At 47.7% G+C, this 16,567-nt stretch overlaps 1 protein-coding gene across 4 annotated transcripts in view; it reads left to right on the top strand.

Moving 5' to 3' along the window:
- Positions 1-16,567, top strand: part of LOC148512088 (E1A-binding protein p400-like) — a 206,846-nt gene that overhangs the window by 16,036 nt on the left and 174,243 nt on the right. For all 4 annotated transcript variants that reach the window (XM_088482083.1, XM_088482082.1, XM_088482081.1 and 1 more), the window contains exons 9-11: positions 8,215-8,293; positions 14,693-14,742; positions 15,134-15,179. In XM_088482083.1, coding sequence (XP_088338209.1) covers positions 8,215-8,293; positions 14,693-14,742; positions 15,134-15,179 — 175 coding nt within the window. The remainder of the gene's footprint in view (positions 1-8,214; positions 8,294-14,692; positions 14,743-15,133; positions 15,180-16,567) is intronic.

The following is a 16,567-nucleotide window of genomic DNA, read 5'->3' as shown; positions in this document are numbered from 1 at the left end:
CAAAGGACGGCATGGATAAGAAGCTCAAGAACGTTCTTAAGTCTCAGACTCCTCTTAGTTTCAACTTTAGTCGAGACAGCAGTGATTAAGTGCTGCAGATGGTTTTGATAAGTAGGCCCTTTTGGATATAGAGTTGCAAGTATTGGTATCTGGGAGATATACATTAAGTTCTTACTCATGTTCACTACTAGTATTTAACAATGGGCTGCATGGAGAGCATTTAGCTCAAGATCACCAGATCTCTGACAAGAATGGGAGACCTAAAACTGAACTAAGATGTTTCAGAGTTGGCTAGTTGATTTGTAGTCTATTCAGCATGGATGATCAGTAAAATCCTGCAGCTCCTTTCTCATACAATACTGTAAATATGAAAGTATCAAGTTTTCTTTATTCTGAATGAATTACTTAACATAATATTACCATAACTTGTCTCCTGTCCCTAGCTGGTGCCTCTGTGGCTACCCTGTATAGATCAGAGGTTCCCAAACACTGTCCTCAAGGCACCCCAACAGTTCAGGTTTTAGAGATATCCATGGTTGAGAGGTTACATATGTGTGTGTGTGTGTGTGTGTGTGTGTGTGTGTGTATATATATATACATATATACATTTATATATATATATATATATATATATATATATATATATATATATATATAATAATGTATGTAATTTCCATAGACAAAAACCTTTACGGTTTCACATGTCCCATTATGGCTGCTTAGACATGATCTGAAAATTCATAAAACCTATTGATTTTCTGCCACTCAAAACTTCAAAAGGCAATGACATTACGATCATTAAGGCTAACGCCTTAATGGACGTGTTCCTTGCGCAATACAGATATGGTATTCCATCACACCCTGTGGTTAACTGCAGATTCAACACTCTCACAGAATGAGATTGTTGTCGCTCACAAAATGGTGGAGCTGCTAATTCTCAGAATTGTACGCTCATTGGAATACACACATGCAGTCTATGCAACTGAGGTTTGAACAGTTATGTGGCTCCCACATCCCACTCAGTGTCCACAATCTTCCCATTTGATCACCAAAACAATCTCACTGGCTTCCAACATCCTTCCCACTGCATACATTTATCTCATTAAAGGGGCCTATCCATTAGCAGATCTTTCTCTAACGATGAAAGACAAAAGATTATCCCTTGAAAATTCCTGCGGCTGCGGTGACAGATATCTGTCATGTACATGACAGATTTTACGAACGATATTGCATAACATCATTCAGGGAGTGGATTTTTATTTTAATGTTTCTATTAATTTTCATTAAAATTGTCGTTCGTCGTTTACCGCTTATAAACTGACAGATATTTCTAATATCTGTCAGCGATAAGTGATAATTGACCAACATATTGGAGAGACGAAATACACAATTTGTCGGCCGCGGGAGTGCGCATCTGTCATCGTTCAGGGCCTATCCATTAGCAGATAAATTGAACGACTGAACGATATATCGTTCAGTCGTTCAATGTGTCTGCTAATGGATAGGCCCCTTTAGAATACACGTTCAGCTCCCTTATTTTTAAAAATATCATACTCTGTCTATGCATGTACACTTTCTTCCCCTATATGCCTCCATGCTGCTATATATTCCCCAATCCCTACTGCTGTGTGGTCTCCCAACTGTGATAGTCTATGTTCCCTTATCCGCACCAATGTTTTTCCCCAGCCGCACCGCCCTGCATCTGTGCCTCCTCCACAGCCACGTTGCTGTCTTTCTCTCATCTGTGGCACTCTTCCTCCATCTTTTCTACTCTGGTTCCCCAACCGTGCAACTCTGTCTCCCCCCACCACCCGCACCACTCTGTCTTTCTTCCCATCCACACCAATCTGTCTTCCCCAATCCCTACTGCTGTGTGGTCTGTGTTCTCTCATCCGCACCATTCTGCCTTTCTCCATCTGCACCGCCCTGCATCCGTGCCACTCTGTTTCCTTCTGCACCACTGCCTTCCCCTAAGCCACACTGCTGTCTTCCTTTCCTCTGTGGCACTCTTTCTTCCTCCATCTGCACCACTCTGTCCCCCCAAACTGTGCAACTCTGTCTTCTCCCCCCACCCGCACTACTGTCTTCCTACCCATCCACACTAATCTGTCTTCCCCAATCCCTACTTTTGTGTTTTCCTATTTGTGCTAGTCTGTATTCCCTTATCCGCACCAATCTGTCTTGACCCATCTACACTGCTGTCTTTCCATTTCCATGCCACTCTTCCCCCGCCCCCCATCCACGTCGCTGTCCCCTCAAACTGTGCCACTCTGTTTCCCCTCATCCGCACCCTTGTTTTCCACCCATCTGCATTACTTTGGCAACCCCCCCCCCCCTCTGTACTACATAACCTTCCCTCCTCTAAACGCCTTTGTGTCTCAGCTATCCACGCTGCTGTCTACTCCCCCACCACCCCCATCCACACCACTTTTATCCCATCTGCACAGCTCTATTTTCTGCTTTGACCTCCGTTGCATAGACTGCATGTGTGTATTCCAATGAGCACACAATTCTGTGAATTAGCAGCTCCACCATCTTGTGGGTGACAGCAATCTCATTCTGTGAGAGTGCTGAATCTGCAGTTAGCCCCAGGGTGTGATGGCATTCCATATCTATATTGCGCAAGGAATACGTCCATTAAGGCGTCAGCCTTAATGAATGTAATTTCATTGATATTTGAGTGGCAGAAAATCAATAGGTTTTGTGAATTTTCAGATCATGTCTAAGCAGCCTTAATGGGACATGTGAAACCGTAAAGGTTTTTTGTCTATGGAATTTCATAGCTTTTTTTAAAAAATGTATTAACTATCAGGGTTTGGATGAGCAAACCGGGCCACCTGCAGGGGAGAAGGGCAACAAAATGGTACACTAACACAGGTGGAAGAGGGGACAGCACACAGGAGGTTGGTTTGGGAGGTGCAGAGTGCGAGACGGCTGTAGGCATGTGGGGTAGCGGCAGCAGCAGTGGTGCAGAGCAGTGGCAGCGGTGCAGTGCAAAGGGGGCATCAGTGGGCGACAGAGGGCTCACTGGTAGTGCGTATGCACCTGAGAAAATCAAATCAATAAGTCACAGATGCACGAATGCCGCAGTGAGATCCATCTACGCATCTATGTTAAAAATTGAGTGTGTAAAAAAAAAAAAAAAAAGTGTAACCCCGCCCCCCCAGAAAACAACCAGCATCGGGCTATGGAGACCCGTCTGTGCTAAATAAAAATAGTGCAAAAAAAAAAAATGGCGTAGCCCCCTCCCCAAAAAAACAACCAGCATCGGGCTATGGAACCCCAGTACTGGTTGTGCTTATATACAGGAGGCAAACGACGTAGGGGTCCCCCGTATTAAGCACAACCAGCACCAGGCTTTTCAGAACCAGTCCTGGTTGACAAAATACGGGGGACAAATGACGTAGGGGCCCCCGTATTTAGCGCAACCAGCACAGGGCTCTGAGCCGGTCCTGGTTCTGGGAATACAGGGGGAAAAAATGCGTAAGGTCCCACCCGTATTTCCCGGAACCAGCACCAGACCCTTTCTAGCAGGGGGGGGTGATGCCATAGCCAGGGAAGGCCTTTTCACCGGGCCCCCCCAGCTGAAGCATCACCCCTGACTGCTAGTCAACCCAGGCCGGGGTTCCCTGGGGAGTTGGGGACCCCTCATTAAAGGGGTCCCCCTTCTCCGGGGCACCCCAGGCCCAGGCTGATAGCCTGGGGCTATCCCCAGCACCCCTGGGCGGTGGGTGCTGGGTTGATTTGTGTTGTGTGGTCCATATGAAAATATAAATATTGTCTTTTGCAGTAGTACTACAGATTCCAGCAGGCATCCCCCACATACTGGCACTTGGAGAACCACAAGTACCAGCAGCCGGAGCACTATGGGCCTGCTGGTACCTATAGTACCCCTGCAAAAGAAATATTAAAATAAAACAGACACCGTTTTTTAAAACAGTTTATTTAGCGGGACCTTCACTTGGGGGACGGCAGCCTTACGCTTTTTTTACATGGCTGCCGCTCCCCCAGGACTTCTATGGCGTCTTCACCTGGAGCGCTGCGGCCATTAAGCTCTTTTGCGCGGCCGCCGCCCATCCAGGGCTTCTGCGTCGTCGTCAGTCTTCGGCAGCTCTTCTGTGCTGCCTCCCCGCTGCCAACTGAATGCACAGCAACTCGCGCTGGCTGTATTTAAGCCAGCCGAGGGGGTGGGGCGATAACATCGCGAGCCCTGATTTGCTCGCAGCGGCCATTTTTGAATTTCAAAAATGGCGCTAAGGCGCCATTTTTGAAAAGGGAACGCTCGGTTCTCGCCATTGAATTCAATGCTGAGAACTGCTCATTGGCTGAGAGGCGGAAGGCTCTCCTCTCTCAGCCAATGAGCGCTGCGCATCGGGATTTCTGGACTGAAATCCCGCAGCGGAGCTGTCATGCGGGTAGTAGTGTCCTTAGAGGACACTACTAATGTCCGTGGGCTTGGGTAATTCGTGTTTTTTTTTTTTTGCCAAGACCATGGATTGTGTGAAGAGGACCTGATCTACGCACAAGAGGAGGTGAGTATGGAATTTTTATTACAGGTACTCCCCAAGATGACAGAATGGCTTCAGGGATACTAGGTGAGTATGTGAGATAGTGTGTGCATGTATGTTTTAATAAAATTTTACTTTTCTACGGTGTGTTGTGTGTTTATTTTAATATTGCTTTTGCTGTGGAACTAAAAGTACCAGCAAGCCAGTAACGCCCCACATGCTGATACTTGTTGTTCTCCAAGTACCAGCATGCGGGGGAGGCTTGCTGGGAACTTTTTAGTTCCACAGCAAAAGACAATATTTCTATTTTCATATGCACCACACTTTACATAATGAACCCAGCACCCACCGCCCAGGGGTGCTGGGGATAGCCTCGGGCTATCGGCCTGGGGTGCCCTGAGGAGGGGGACCCCTTTATTGGGTTGGGTCCCCAACTCCCCAGGGAGCCCCCCGGCCTGGGCTGACTAGCGGTCAGGGGTGATGCTTTGACTGGGGGGACTGAAAGGACTCTCCTGGCTGTGGCATCACCCCAACTCCCCTGCTAGAATGGATCCGGTGCTGGTTCTGGGAAATACAGGGGGGGCCCTATGCATTTTTTTTTCCTCCTGTATTTCCAGAACCAGGACCGGCTCAGAGCCCTGTGCTGGTTGCCCTAAATACGGGGGACCCCTACGTAATTTGTCCCCCGTATTTTGGCAACCAAGACAGGTTCTGAAAAGCCTGGTGCTGGTTGTGCTTAATACGGGGGACCCCTACGTCGTTTGCCCCCTGTATTTAGCACAGCCAGTACTGGGGTTCCATAGCCCGGTGCTGGTTGTTTTTTTGGGAGGGGGCTACTGACCCGTCCCTGCTTCTGTGTGTTTTTTTTTTAAACACAGATGCAGGTATGACTGATCTTCCAGATCCGAGCCTGCATCTGTGTATTGCTACCTCCCCCGGGTCCTAACGCCTGCACTACCGCCGCCTCTAACGCCCGCTACCGTCCCCGGTACCCGGCCGCAGCTAATGCCCGCTAACCCCTACCCCATCTCCCTCGCATCCCGGCCGCAGCAAACGCCGGCTTCCTGCTCCCCGGTCCCGGCCCCCGCTACCGCCCGCAAACGACGGCCATCTTGCTGCACCCAAGTGAAGCCATAGTTATTACACTTGTTGGAGGCTCCTATTGAGAATGCGCAACAAGTTGAAAGGTCCTATCTCTACAATGGCGCATTCTTGAGGTAATAGTTTAAAAACTGTAACTTTCTAATTTACCTGAACCCTAAAAGCACGTACCCTGGCACAATAGCTACCTAATAAAACAATCCCCTGTCTAAATTCAACCCCTACCCTACCCTGAGTTATGCCTTCTCAAAAATCCCCCATACCCTTGCACCTTAAGCTTGCAGCCTCAGCAGCTACGACTTCAAACAAAGATGCGGTAATTCGGGGTGTTAAAGAAGCTCCTGCCTGAGAGGCAATGGCCACGGGTCATCAACGAGAAGCTATAGAAGATCAGAGTACCACACCTGGCGAGGATAATCCGAAGCCACCAAGATGACTGATGAGGACTCCTGTTTTATGCATTTAAGCACCTGTGGCAGATCTGGAGCAAAACCTCGGCAGCTGGTGACTCAGACAGACCCTCATGGAATCTAGGCAGAGGTCTGCCCCACTAACGGGCCAGCTGCTGGAACACTTCCGGTTAAAGGGCCCATATCCCGGGGTGGAGATCCTGTCGACTGAGAGAGTCTGCCTTCCAGTTCTTGACTTCTAGTTGTGAACATGGCGGAGATGGCTAAAGCGTGTGTTTCTGCCCACTGTAAGATGTGACTAGACTCCCGCATGGCTAAACGACTGCGAGTTACCTCATAGCAATTTATGTATGCCACTGCTGTGGCGTTGTGTGACTGCACTCGATTTAGCAGTCACTGCAGCAGTTGTGCTGCTGCGAGGAGAGCGTTGTACACTTCCTTGAGCTCTAGTACATTGATAGGAAGAAGTGCCTTCTGGCTCGAACAGCAACCCTGAAACTGGCAGTCCAGCATGTAGGCTGGCGTCCGTGGTCAGGAGAATCCAGTTCCAGATGCTGAAGCAGCGGCCTGTCGTGAGATAAGTGGTCTGAAGCCACCAAAGCAGAGAAAGATTAGTCCGAGGGGACAGCTGAACAAGCCTGTGCATCTGATGGGACCCTGACTATTGGGACAAATGGTCAACCTGAAAGGGCCTGGAATGGAACTTGCCAAACTGAACGTCGTCGAAGAACACCACCATCTTGCCAAGCAGACAAATGCAGAGGTACACTACCTTTTTTCTTTTTGAGAACAGTGTCGCCCTGGGTGTTGTACGGGTACAATGGACACCCCCAGAGACTGTGGATGAGCAGCCATTAATGTCATCACCTTGGTAAACGCCCAGGGGGCGGATGACAGTCCAAAACTGGTAATGAGTTTGAAGTGGACTGGAGGTGAGCTCATCCTGGATGGGACACAAATTGATTGGAAATGTGGAGTTTGAGTTAGAGAAGTACATCCAGGGGGAGATAGCAGAAAGATAGAAACATGAGAGGTCAGGGGAGGAGAGGTATAGCATAGAGGTGGTATTGAATACCAAAGTTGCTGATGTCTGTAGAGGGAAGAAGAGAAGGGGTCCAAGAGCAGACCCTTGGGTAATACCGACAGGAAGAGGAAAAGTCAGAGAAAGAAACAGTGAAGGAGCGTTTTTAGTACGGTAGGAGGTCAACCATGAGAGGACCGCGTCACGGAGTGCAAATAATTAGTTTTTGATGGAGGAGTTGGTGGTGCACAGTATCAAAAGGTGGCAGACAAGTCAAACAGGGGATGTAGTTAGCAGCTTGATGGTGGAAGCCCAACACGGGACTTAATTGGATAGGGGTCGAAATACCGATGCCTATCTTTAATCCCGACACCGGAATACAAACAGACGCCATCTGTTTGAGGGAGGGAGTGTTAGGTTTAGGCAGCATAGCGGGGTTAGGGTTTTGTTTTTTTGGGGGGAGGTTAGGGTTAGGCACCAATTTAGGTTTAGGCACGAAGTTGGGAGACTTAGGTTTAGGCACTAATGGGGAGAGTTAGGGTGCGGGGTGGGGAAGGTTAGTGTTATTCTACAAGAAGGGAGGTTTAGGGTTAGAGGGAGAAGGGTGGAGGGTTAGTATACTTACCCGACCATCGGGATGCTGCTGTCAGTATTTTGACAGGAGGCATCCCGACTTCCGGTATTACATACCCATTCCATCAAACAGGATGAGAAGATAGAAATGAACCATTGAATTTTTCAGTGAGGAGGTCATTAATGACCAAGAAAGGCAGTTTTACTAGCGGAAAGGCAATGTAAATCAGATTGAAATGGGTCAGGAGTGAATGGGAGGAAGAAAAGGTGAGGTGATGGTAAACAAGCCTCTCAAGGATCTTGGAGGCAAAAGCGAGGAGAAGTTAGAGACTATATGTGCTAAGAGCGATATCTTTTTGTGGATAAATGAGACCAGGACATACAGTCAACATAATACAGTAGTAAAATATATTCCTAAGAGGTAGTACTGCTTTACGTGGCCATGAAAACCAAAATATATTTTGTATTATGATGATCTTTTGATATTATCTATTACAGGGTAGGAGCAGCAATTGTTATTGTTTAGCTTCATGACCATGTTTATTTTGCTGTGTAGTGCAAAGAGCTTCAAGCTCATCCAACTTCATTATTTTATTATTAGGTAGTGGAGATAAAATTTCAAGTGCAGTTGCAAGAGAAGAGAAGGAAAGTCTTCCAAGCACCAGGTGAAACACAAAGAGGTACATTACTACTGAAAGTATAAATATTTTCTGAAAGAGTCTGAGCTTGCCAGTATGTCTACTAAATGTATACATGTGAAAAACATGGTACCCCGAACCATGTGTGTGAAGCCATTTTATTTTTTATCAACATATATGCATCTGCTCTTTCACTCGCATCGTACTGGGTAACACAGAACCATGGTTGGTACAACAGATTGTGTGCCCAGAACGACACTTATACCTGGCAATAGCTCTGTCAGTTCAATAGTTGCGCATGTTGGTAAATTTGGTGGGAAACTGGTGTGTGATGTTGTCTTGACTGCATTTACAGGCCCCAGTTACATTGGAATTGATTGCACTAATGTGACTGAATTGGTTAACCACATAACTCCTTTGAAAAAATTTCTGAGGGATTGTGTAAACAAAGTTTAAAAAATATTTTAAAATATTGAAATATTTTAATTTAAAATCAGTCTAGAGGTCATTTTGCTCCCCCCCCCCATCCATAGGCAACGATTAGAAAATAACTTCCCACCCCCATTTGCAACATAATTCCTAATAAAAGTACCACCCCCTCCACACACCCCCTTAGTAGTGAAAAAAATTCCTGTTTTATAAAACAACCCCCCTCTGTAAAAATCCAATTTTTATGCACCCCCCTCCTGCCCTGTGATCAATCTATATTATTTATATTATTTAATTACCCCTCCAGCATCATATTTATTTATATTACCCCTCCCACACCCTCACTGATGCGAATTCCCCCCCAGGCGTTACCCCCCACCACATGGACATATGTCCCACCTTCCTCATATGCAGAGCGTAGCGGAGAGTGTCTGAGGGGGGACTGATTAGTCCTCCCTACTGCAGCTAAATAGTGTTTGGAGGGGAACTAAGTTCCCCTCCTCACATTTTGATCCCCAATGCATGTGCTCCAGAACAGTGGTTCTCAACTCGGTCCGCAGGGCCCCATACGGTTCACTCTTTCCAGGTCACCCAGCAGGTGCACAGGTGCTTTCATTACTCACTGACACATTTTAAAAGATCCACAGGTGGAGCTAATTATTTCACTTGTGATTCTGTGAGGAGACCTGAAAAACATGCACTGTTGGGGGTCCTGAGGGCCGAGTTTGAGAACCTGTGCTCCAGAATAACGTTTGCCCGGCTTTTTGGGACGCTATTCCGGCAGTGATGTTGGCGGTCACAGACCAGCGCCACATTGACAGGTGGTCTGGGAAGTCACAGGAGATCCGCTCTGCACTTGTGCAGAACGAATCCCCTCTTCTAAAGCCAGGGCATTCAGTGGGGCGCTGCAATCGCATCACTAGTGACGTTGCCTGATAAGTGGTTCAAGAGCAGACTACTCCACTTTAGGTTATACCTCCTGCAGCACAGCTCCTCCCCCTTTATACCCCATTGGCCTAGCAAGAACTTTATTTTTTTTGTTGGTTTTTTTACAGTTCTGGAGATGAGCTTGTTTATGCTTATAGCAACTGCATTGTTTTTTTGTATCCAGGTTTATAATTATTTTCCTCTTTCCTCAAGGCTGGGGGACAGTGGACCATGGGGTTGTGGGTGGGAAGGCGTGGAGTTGGCACTAATGACTGAAATCTATAACTCCGCCCCCCCCCCTCTGCAACCCTTGTGCCTGTGGTATTTTGTCTTTGTAATAATCGTGTTTATTTTTATTACAGGTGTTGGGCCCTGATGGGAGTGTAAGTCTGCGGGGAGCGGCGGCTAGGAGCGGCGGCTGAGCGCTTCCCTCGTTCTAGACACTCTGGCCTCTGTGAGACCATCTGGGCCTGGGGATTGTGCGCTGCTGTACCTGTTATAGGTGCAGGCAGTTGGCGTGGTCCTGGGTGGCAGGCGCCATTTTTCCGGGGTTACCTGTCTGTGGCTCCTCTGGGGAGAGCGCCGATTACAGACTTCCCGCAGGTGAGAGCGGGTTAGTCCATGTGCTTTCCCTACAGAGGGGAGTAGCACTTGAAGGGGAAACCGTTGGGCTTGCTTCAGTATATCGGGGGGGAGGAGCCATCGGCTGCTGATTCCCCCCGCTCTCCAGTGGCTATGTACAGCACTCCAGGAAGCTGCGTGGGCTGCTCACAGCTTTATAGTGGGACAAGCCAGGCAGGATGGAGGAAGGACAGATAAATCTCAGACTCCTTTTCCTTGGCAGGGTGCAGCTAAGTAGTTTTTTCAACTCTGTTTTGTGCCTGTTGGGGAGTGTTGTATATTCTTTGCCACAAGTTATATTTTTGTGTATATATCGATCTATCTATCTCCATCTTTTGTTTGGTTTTGGCTCAGATGACGGACAAAAAGTCCACAAAGGGCCATACCCCTACCAAAGATGGTGCGCAGATATCCTCTAGAGTCTCAGCTACGGCATTCGCGGCGCAGGGCACTTTGGCTCCGCGTCTGGGAGGCAGACGCCGAGTCTAAATGCGCTCTAGAGGCTCTCCCTTTTTATGCGGGTGTTCTGTTCGGCCCTGCGTTGGATACTATCATATCCCAAGCGACAGGTGGAAAGAGCACCTTCCTGCCTGTAGTGCCACAGAAGCAGAAGGGCTCACGATTCCGGAGCTTACGTTCTTCCTTTCGAGGGGGGGTCTGGTTAGAGGGCAAATGGCCTGAGGGCGCTCTTTTCCCAGCAGGGGTTCGGCCCCACGGGGCAGATTCTCTGGTGCATTCAGGAGTTCTGCCCTTCCGGTCTCTGGGAAGGTGGGGGGCCATCCCCTCCTTTTCCGAGACCGGTGGGTAGCTTCGGGAGCAGGTGCCTCGGTGAGAGGCATTGTCTCCCGAGGATATGTGATCGACCTGAAGGGGCCACCGCCGCAGCGTTTCTTTGCATTGCCCAAGGATCCGGACAAATGAAGGGCCTTAGACCAGGCTATCGGTTCCCTCTCTTCCAAGGGGGTGATAGCTCCATGTCCACAGTCTCAACAAAAACGGGGTTTTTGCTCCAACCTGTTCCTGGTCCGGAATCCCAACGGCACTTATCGGCTGGTATTAAACCTACGAGCCTTGAATGCCAGCCTATGGGTGGATCAGTTTCGTATGGAATCACTCCGGTCGGTGATTCAGGGTATGTCGGCAAACAAGTTTTTGGCGTCTCTCGATGTCAGAGGTGCATATCTCCACATACCAATTTGGGCAGGGCATCATTCTCTACTCAGGTTCACTGCTGGGAGAGTTCATTACCAGTTCCAGGCTCTGCCCTTCGGGCTCGCGACTGCTCCACGGATCTTCACGAAGATCATGACAATGGTGGCAAGTCTGCTACATTCCGAGGGGATAACGATCGTACCCTACTTAGACAATTTACTGGTTAAGGCAGATTCGGCTGCCCAACTTCAGCTCCACCTGGATCACACGGTCCAGGTGTTACAGTATCACGGGTGGATACTGAATCTCGAGAAGAGTCGCATCACGCCATGCCAACGTCTGACGTTCTTGGGGGTGATCTCCGATACAGCACTGCAAAGTTTTTTTTTTTCTTGCCCGAGACCAAAGCCCGGGCCCTCCAGGAATTGGTCAAGAAAGTGCTGTCTGCTTCTCGGCCATCCGTCTGGCTGGGCATGAAGTTACTGGGTTCGATGATCTCTACCTTCGAGACCATCCAGTACGGCCGCTTCCATTCACGAATTCTCCAGTGGGAGATTCTCCGGAATTGAAAGGGCCGCTCGGACGACCTCTCCTCTCAATTGCTGATTCTGTCAGACAGCACTCGTCAATCACTTCACTGGTGGTTGACTACCAGTCACCTTCTCCAGGGTCGGTCCCTGGTTACTCTAAGCTGGATCATTGTCACCACAGACGCAAGCTTCAGCGTTTGGAGTGCGGTGACGGAGAACCTCTGTCTCCAGGGGATCTGGTCGGCATCAGAGGTCTGGTTGTCAATAAATGCTGGACCTCTGGCCCATTTATCTGGCCCTATGTGGGGCCCAGGTCTTCCTGGCCGGCAGGCCAGTGAAGATCCAATCGGACAACGCCGCGGCGGTGGCGTATGTAAACCACCAGGGCGGGACCAAAAGCGCGCTTGCCATGGCAGAGGCAAGTCTCACTCTCACAAGTTTGTCGCGGAATTTTCAGCAGTGTTCAAACCGGGAGTAGAAAATTGGGAGGCAGACCACTCTCCTGGCAGGAAAGTAGTCCTGCTGAGGTAGTCTCTCCATCCGGTGGTTTTCCAGCAGGTGGTCCAGAGGTGGGGGCTGCCGGAAGTTGACCTGATGGCGTCCCGCCACAATTGCAAGGTCCCTCGATTTTGTGTGAGGGCCAGAGATCCGTTAGCATACGCAGTAGATACCATGACAGTTCCTTGGAACTTTTGTCTGGCCTACAATTTTCCTCCAATTACCATGTTACCAAGGGTGCTCCGCAAGTCAGAGAGCAGCAAGCGTGGCTCGAGGCTCCAAACTGGCCGCGCTGGTCGTGGTTTGCCACGGTTCTCAAACTAACCGCAGCTCCAGGTTGGCATCTTCCGCTGCGTCCAGATCTTCTTCAACAGGGGCCAGTCAGTCACGAGGGCCTGGCTTTAACGGCATGGTTGTTGAAACCGAGCTCTTAAAGGCTAGGGGGTTTTCCCCTTCAGTCATCGGTACCATGCTCCGAGCGTGGAAGTAGGTTTCAGCACAGAATTACCACAGGCTTTGGAAAGTTTTTATAATATGTGCTGTGAGCGGCGGATAGTGCATACTGCCCAATTCCGCCTTCGAAGCCTGTTAGCTTTTCTGCAGGTGGGTTTGGAAGCCGGCTTGCAGCTTCACTATTTGAAGCTACAGGTCTCAGCTCTGTCCATTTATTTTCAGCAGCGTCTGGCTCTCCTTCCAGAGGTGCAGACTTTTTTTTACAGGGGGTTTTGCGAGTGCAGCCTCCCTTTCAGCCGCCAGTAGCGCCATGGGATTTGCCCCTGGTTCTGTCTGCTCTTAAGCAGGCTCCGTTTGAGCCATTAGAATCTGTGGATCTTCGGTTTGTCACGTGGAAAGTGTTTTTTCTTATGGCCATTGCCTCGGCTCGGCGGGTCTCTGAGTTTGGGGCTTTGTCTTGCAAACCACCTTTTCTTATTTTCCATGAGGACAGGGCGGTCCTCAGGACTGTTCTGTCTTTTCAGCCGAAAGTGGTTTCTTCTTTTCACTTGAACCAGGAAATAGTTTTTCCTGTTTTTCTCATCTTCAAAGTCTTCAAGGGACCAGGGCAATCTGTCACTGTTGGACGTAGTCCGGGCCCTATGGATTTACTTAGACACAACTTGGGAATTACGTCGCACGGACTCTTTATTTGTCCTATACGACGCCAACAAGCGTGGGTGGGCCAGTCACAAAGCAGACCATTGCAAGATGGTTCCGCTCAGTGATCTCTAGGGCTTATTCGGATGCGGAGCGTGTGGCACCAGCCAAGGTGTTGGCTCATTCCACTCTGGCTGTGGCGGCCTCCTGGGCGGTGCGTCATGGGGCCTCAGCTGAACAAGTTCGTCGGGCAGCTACCTGGTCCTCTGTCCACACGTTTGCGAGATTCTACAGGTTTCATATTTTTGCCTCCAGGGACGCCCACTTTGGGCATACAGTTGTCCGGTCAGACAACCTGAGCGTTACCTCCCCTGGGTGCAGCTTTTGAACGTCCCATGGTCCAGTGTACCCCAGCCTTGAGGAAAGAGAAAATTGGATTTTTGGTACCTACCATTGAATCCTTTTCTCTGAGTCAGGCTGGGGGACACTGTGTTCCCTCCCTCACGCTCTGTCGTTTTGAGTATGAGTTATGATTTTGGTTCTAAATGGCCGTCAGTGTGTTATTTTTCGGTATGACGGTGTCATTGAATATTGCTTCTCCTTACCTAGCACTTTTTAAGTTGTACTGAAGCAGGGGTTGCAGAGGGGGAGGGGGGAGTTCTAGATTTCGGTCATCAGTGTAAAGTCCACGCCTTCCCACCTACAATCCCATGGTCCAGTGTTCCCCAGCCTGACTCAGAGAAAAGGATTCAACGGTAGGTACCAAAAATCCAATTATTTTTCTTTTAACATTAACACATTCATTGTCATTCCGCTGCTGAAACACACTACATAGTTTTAGCTTGATATCAATATGTTCACAGTAAAAAAAATCTCTTCTGTGTCCTTCACCTACCATTCTTTGCTTTGCTGATTTATATACATTGGTCCACAGTTCAATAACTGCAACATACATAATAGAAGTGTAATATGTTCGGTGTTTTGAAAACAATCTTGGTAATATTTGGTTTTTATTTAGCTTACTTTGTTTTACTGAATACATGCCAGTTTAACAAAACAGAAGACATTCCCAAACCTCCTTCTTAAAAGAACTCCCCCTTCCCCCACCCCCCCCTTCTCCTCAATATATGAACCTCTTTAACTGTTATAAGATCTCCCCAATTACATATATTATCTATAACTGTATTTTTAGGCCAAGAAGTAAATAAGGCAGAGCCACATGTGAAAATGGAGCAACGTATGGTGAGTCGCCATTAGTACTGCTTGTAAATAACCAGCAGATTTCTATGTTTAATGCACAACTTTACATTCATGCAAAAAAAAAAAAATATATATATATATTTAGAAAGTTTTCTTTGTAGTGGGAGGAAAATAAACATGTAGTATTCTTACGAGTTTACATGAATTTGGTTGTGTGACCATTGCCTGAGAACACTGATGAATAGGTTAATTACTTAAAATAAAGGCTAGAATCAGTCACTAATGTTGGTCACAACTGGGGAAATTTTGGTTGGCCTGGGTGTTTTCGTTCAAAGTGACTTGGCATGGAAGAAGCATAGGTTGACAACAAACCGCACAATGAAAATCTATTTGGCAAGGCTGACAAATTGATTGACTAAGTTTTCTATTTCAGGATCAAACCACCTCCGGGTCTGTTTTAAAGGCTATGAGGAATAAAGGTCTGTATGTCTTTCTTGTCAGTATCTTTAGTTAATAAAGGGCCTAATTCTGAGTTTTATGCAAATGCCGCTGCTACGTCTGTGTACAGCGTGGATGTGCGAAAATATGCAGATGTAGCAGACCCCTGGAGTTGTATTGAGACGCCCACTGGCGGCTTCGCCAATCCAGTCATCTGCGTACAAAGACGCATCCGCAGATCCTTTGATAATCAACCTCCTGAGTAATCCCATGGTTATGCAGAATTACCCTGGTATATTAGGTGCTGGAGCCATGTTTCCTGCGTATAGGATCGCAAACACAGGCAGCGACACTCCCCGAAAACGGTTGCAACATGTGTTAGATTTTGCTGACACTCCCCATTATCTCCCGCAAACGCTGCCGGCCTGTCAGTCACACTGTGAATAAAAAGAAGCAGAGTGTGATTATGGTAAAGTACTTTGACACTTGCGTAGTGTCACTCGGGTGCGGAAACAGTTTACAGAAAATCACTCGGCTGCAAAAACATCGTCACAGCGTGTCTAGTAATCAGGCCCTGTGCACTGGTTTCACAATAACTTCTAGGATAATAGAAATCACACATACAGTATCAGTGTTTGCATCTTATGGCTAATGGTCTATTCTCATAGGTATTTTATGAACTTAAATATGAAGTTTGTTACATCTACAGAGAAGCGAGCAGAATAATCTTGAGTGTTAATAGATACGAGGGTTGTCCAAAAAGTAATGCCTAAATACTCATAACTCTGAAATAATATGCAACATTTATTTGAAACTTTGTCAGTTTGTAGTTTAATATGTCTGCTAGCTATATATGTATTTTTGTTTAGGTAGTCCAAGAAATACCATGGAATCCAAGATGAAACAAAGAGCCGTCATTTATTTTCTGGAAAAAGAAGGCTGCAGTGCTACAGAAATCCACAGAAGACTGGAAAAAGTGTATGGTGAGCGTAACAATTGACTATAGCAATGTCAGAAGGTGGATGAAGCGTTTTCAATTGGGAGAATTATCCATGAGCGACAAACCTCGTGGTGGCAGACCATCAACTGCAGTGACAGCAGAGAACCGACACAAAGTCGATGCCATGATTCAGAAAGAACGCTGTGTGACCATCAGAGATATCGGTGATGAACTTGAATGTAGCCATGGCACTGTAGAAACACTAATCAATGATTTGAGATATCATAAAGTGTGTGCTAAATGGGTTCCAAAGCAGGGATCATAAGGCCCAGAGGGTGGAAGTGTGCAATGACCTTTTGACCAACTTTGAAGCCAACCCTGAGATTTTTTTGGAAAATGTCATTACAGGAGATGAAACCTGGGTATTCCTTTATGACCTAGAAACAAAAGCCAAATCAAAGCAATGGAAACACCCAAGTTCACCTAGGC

Source organism: Taudactylus pleione, unplaced genomic scaffold, assembly GCF_031769625.1.
Source record: "Taudactylus pleione unplaced genomic scaffold, aTauple2 ptg000282l, whole genome shotgun sequence".
NCBI classification, from domain to species: domain Eukaryota; kingdom Metazoa; phylum Chordata; class Amphibia; order Anura; family Myobatrachidae; genus Taudactylus; species Taudactylus pleione.
The sequence above is the reverse complement of the archived record's forward strand: the minus strand, read 5'-3'. Positions and strand labels throughout refer to the sequence as shown.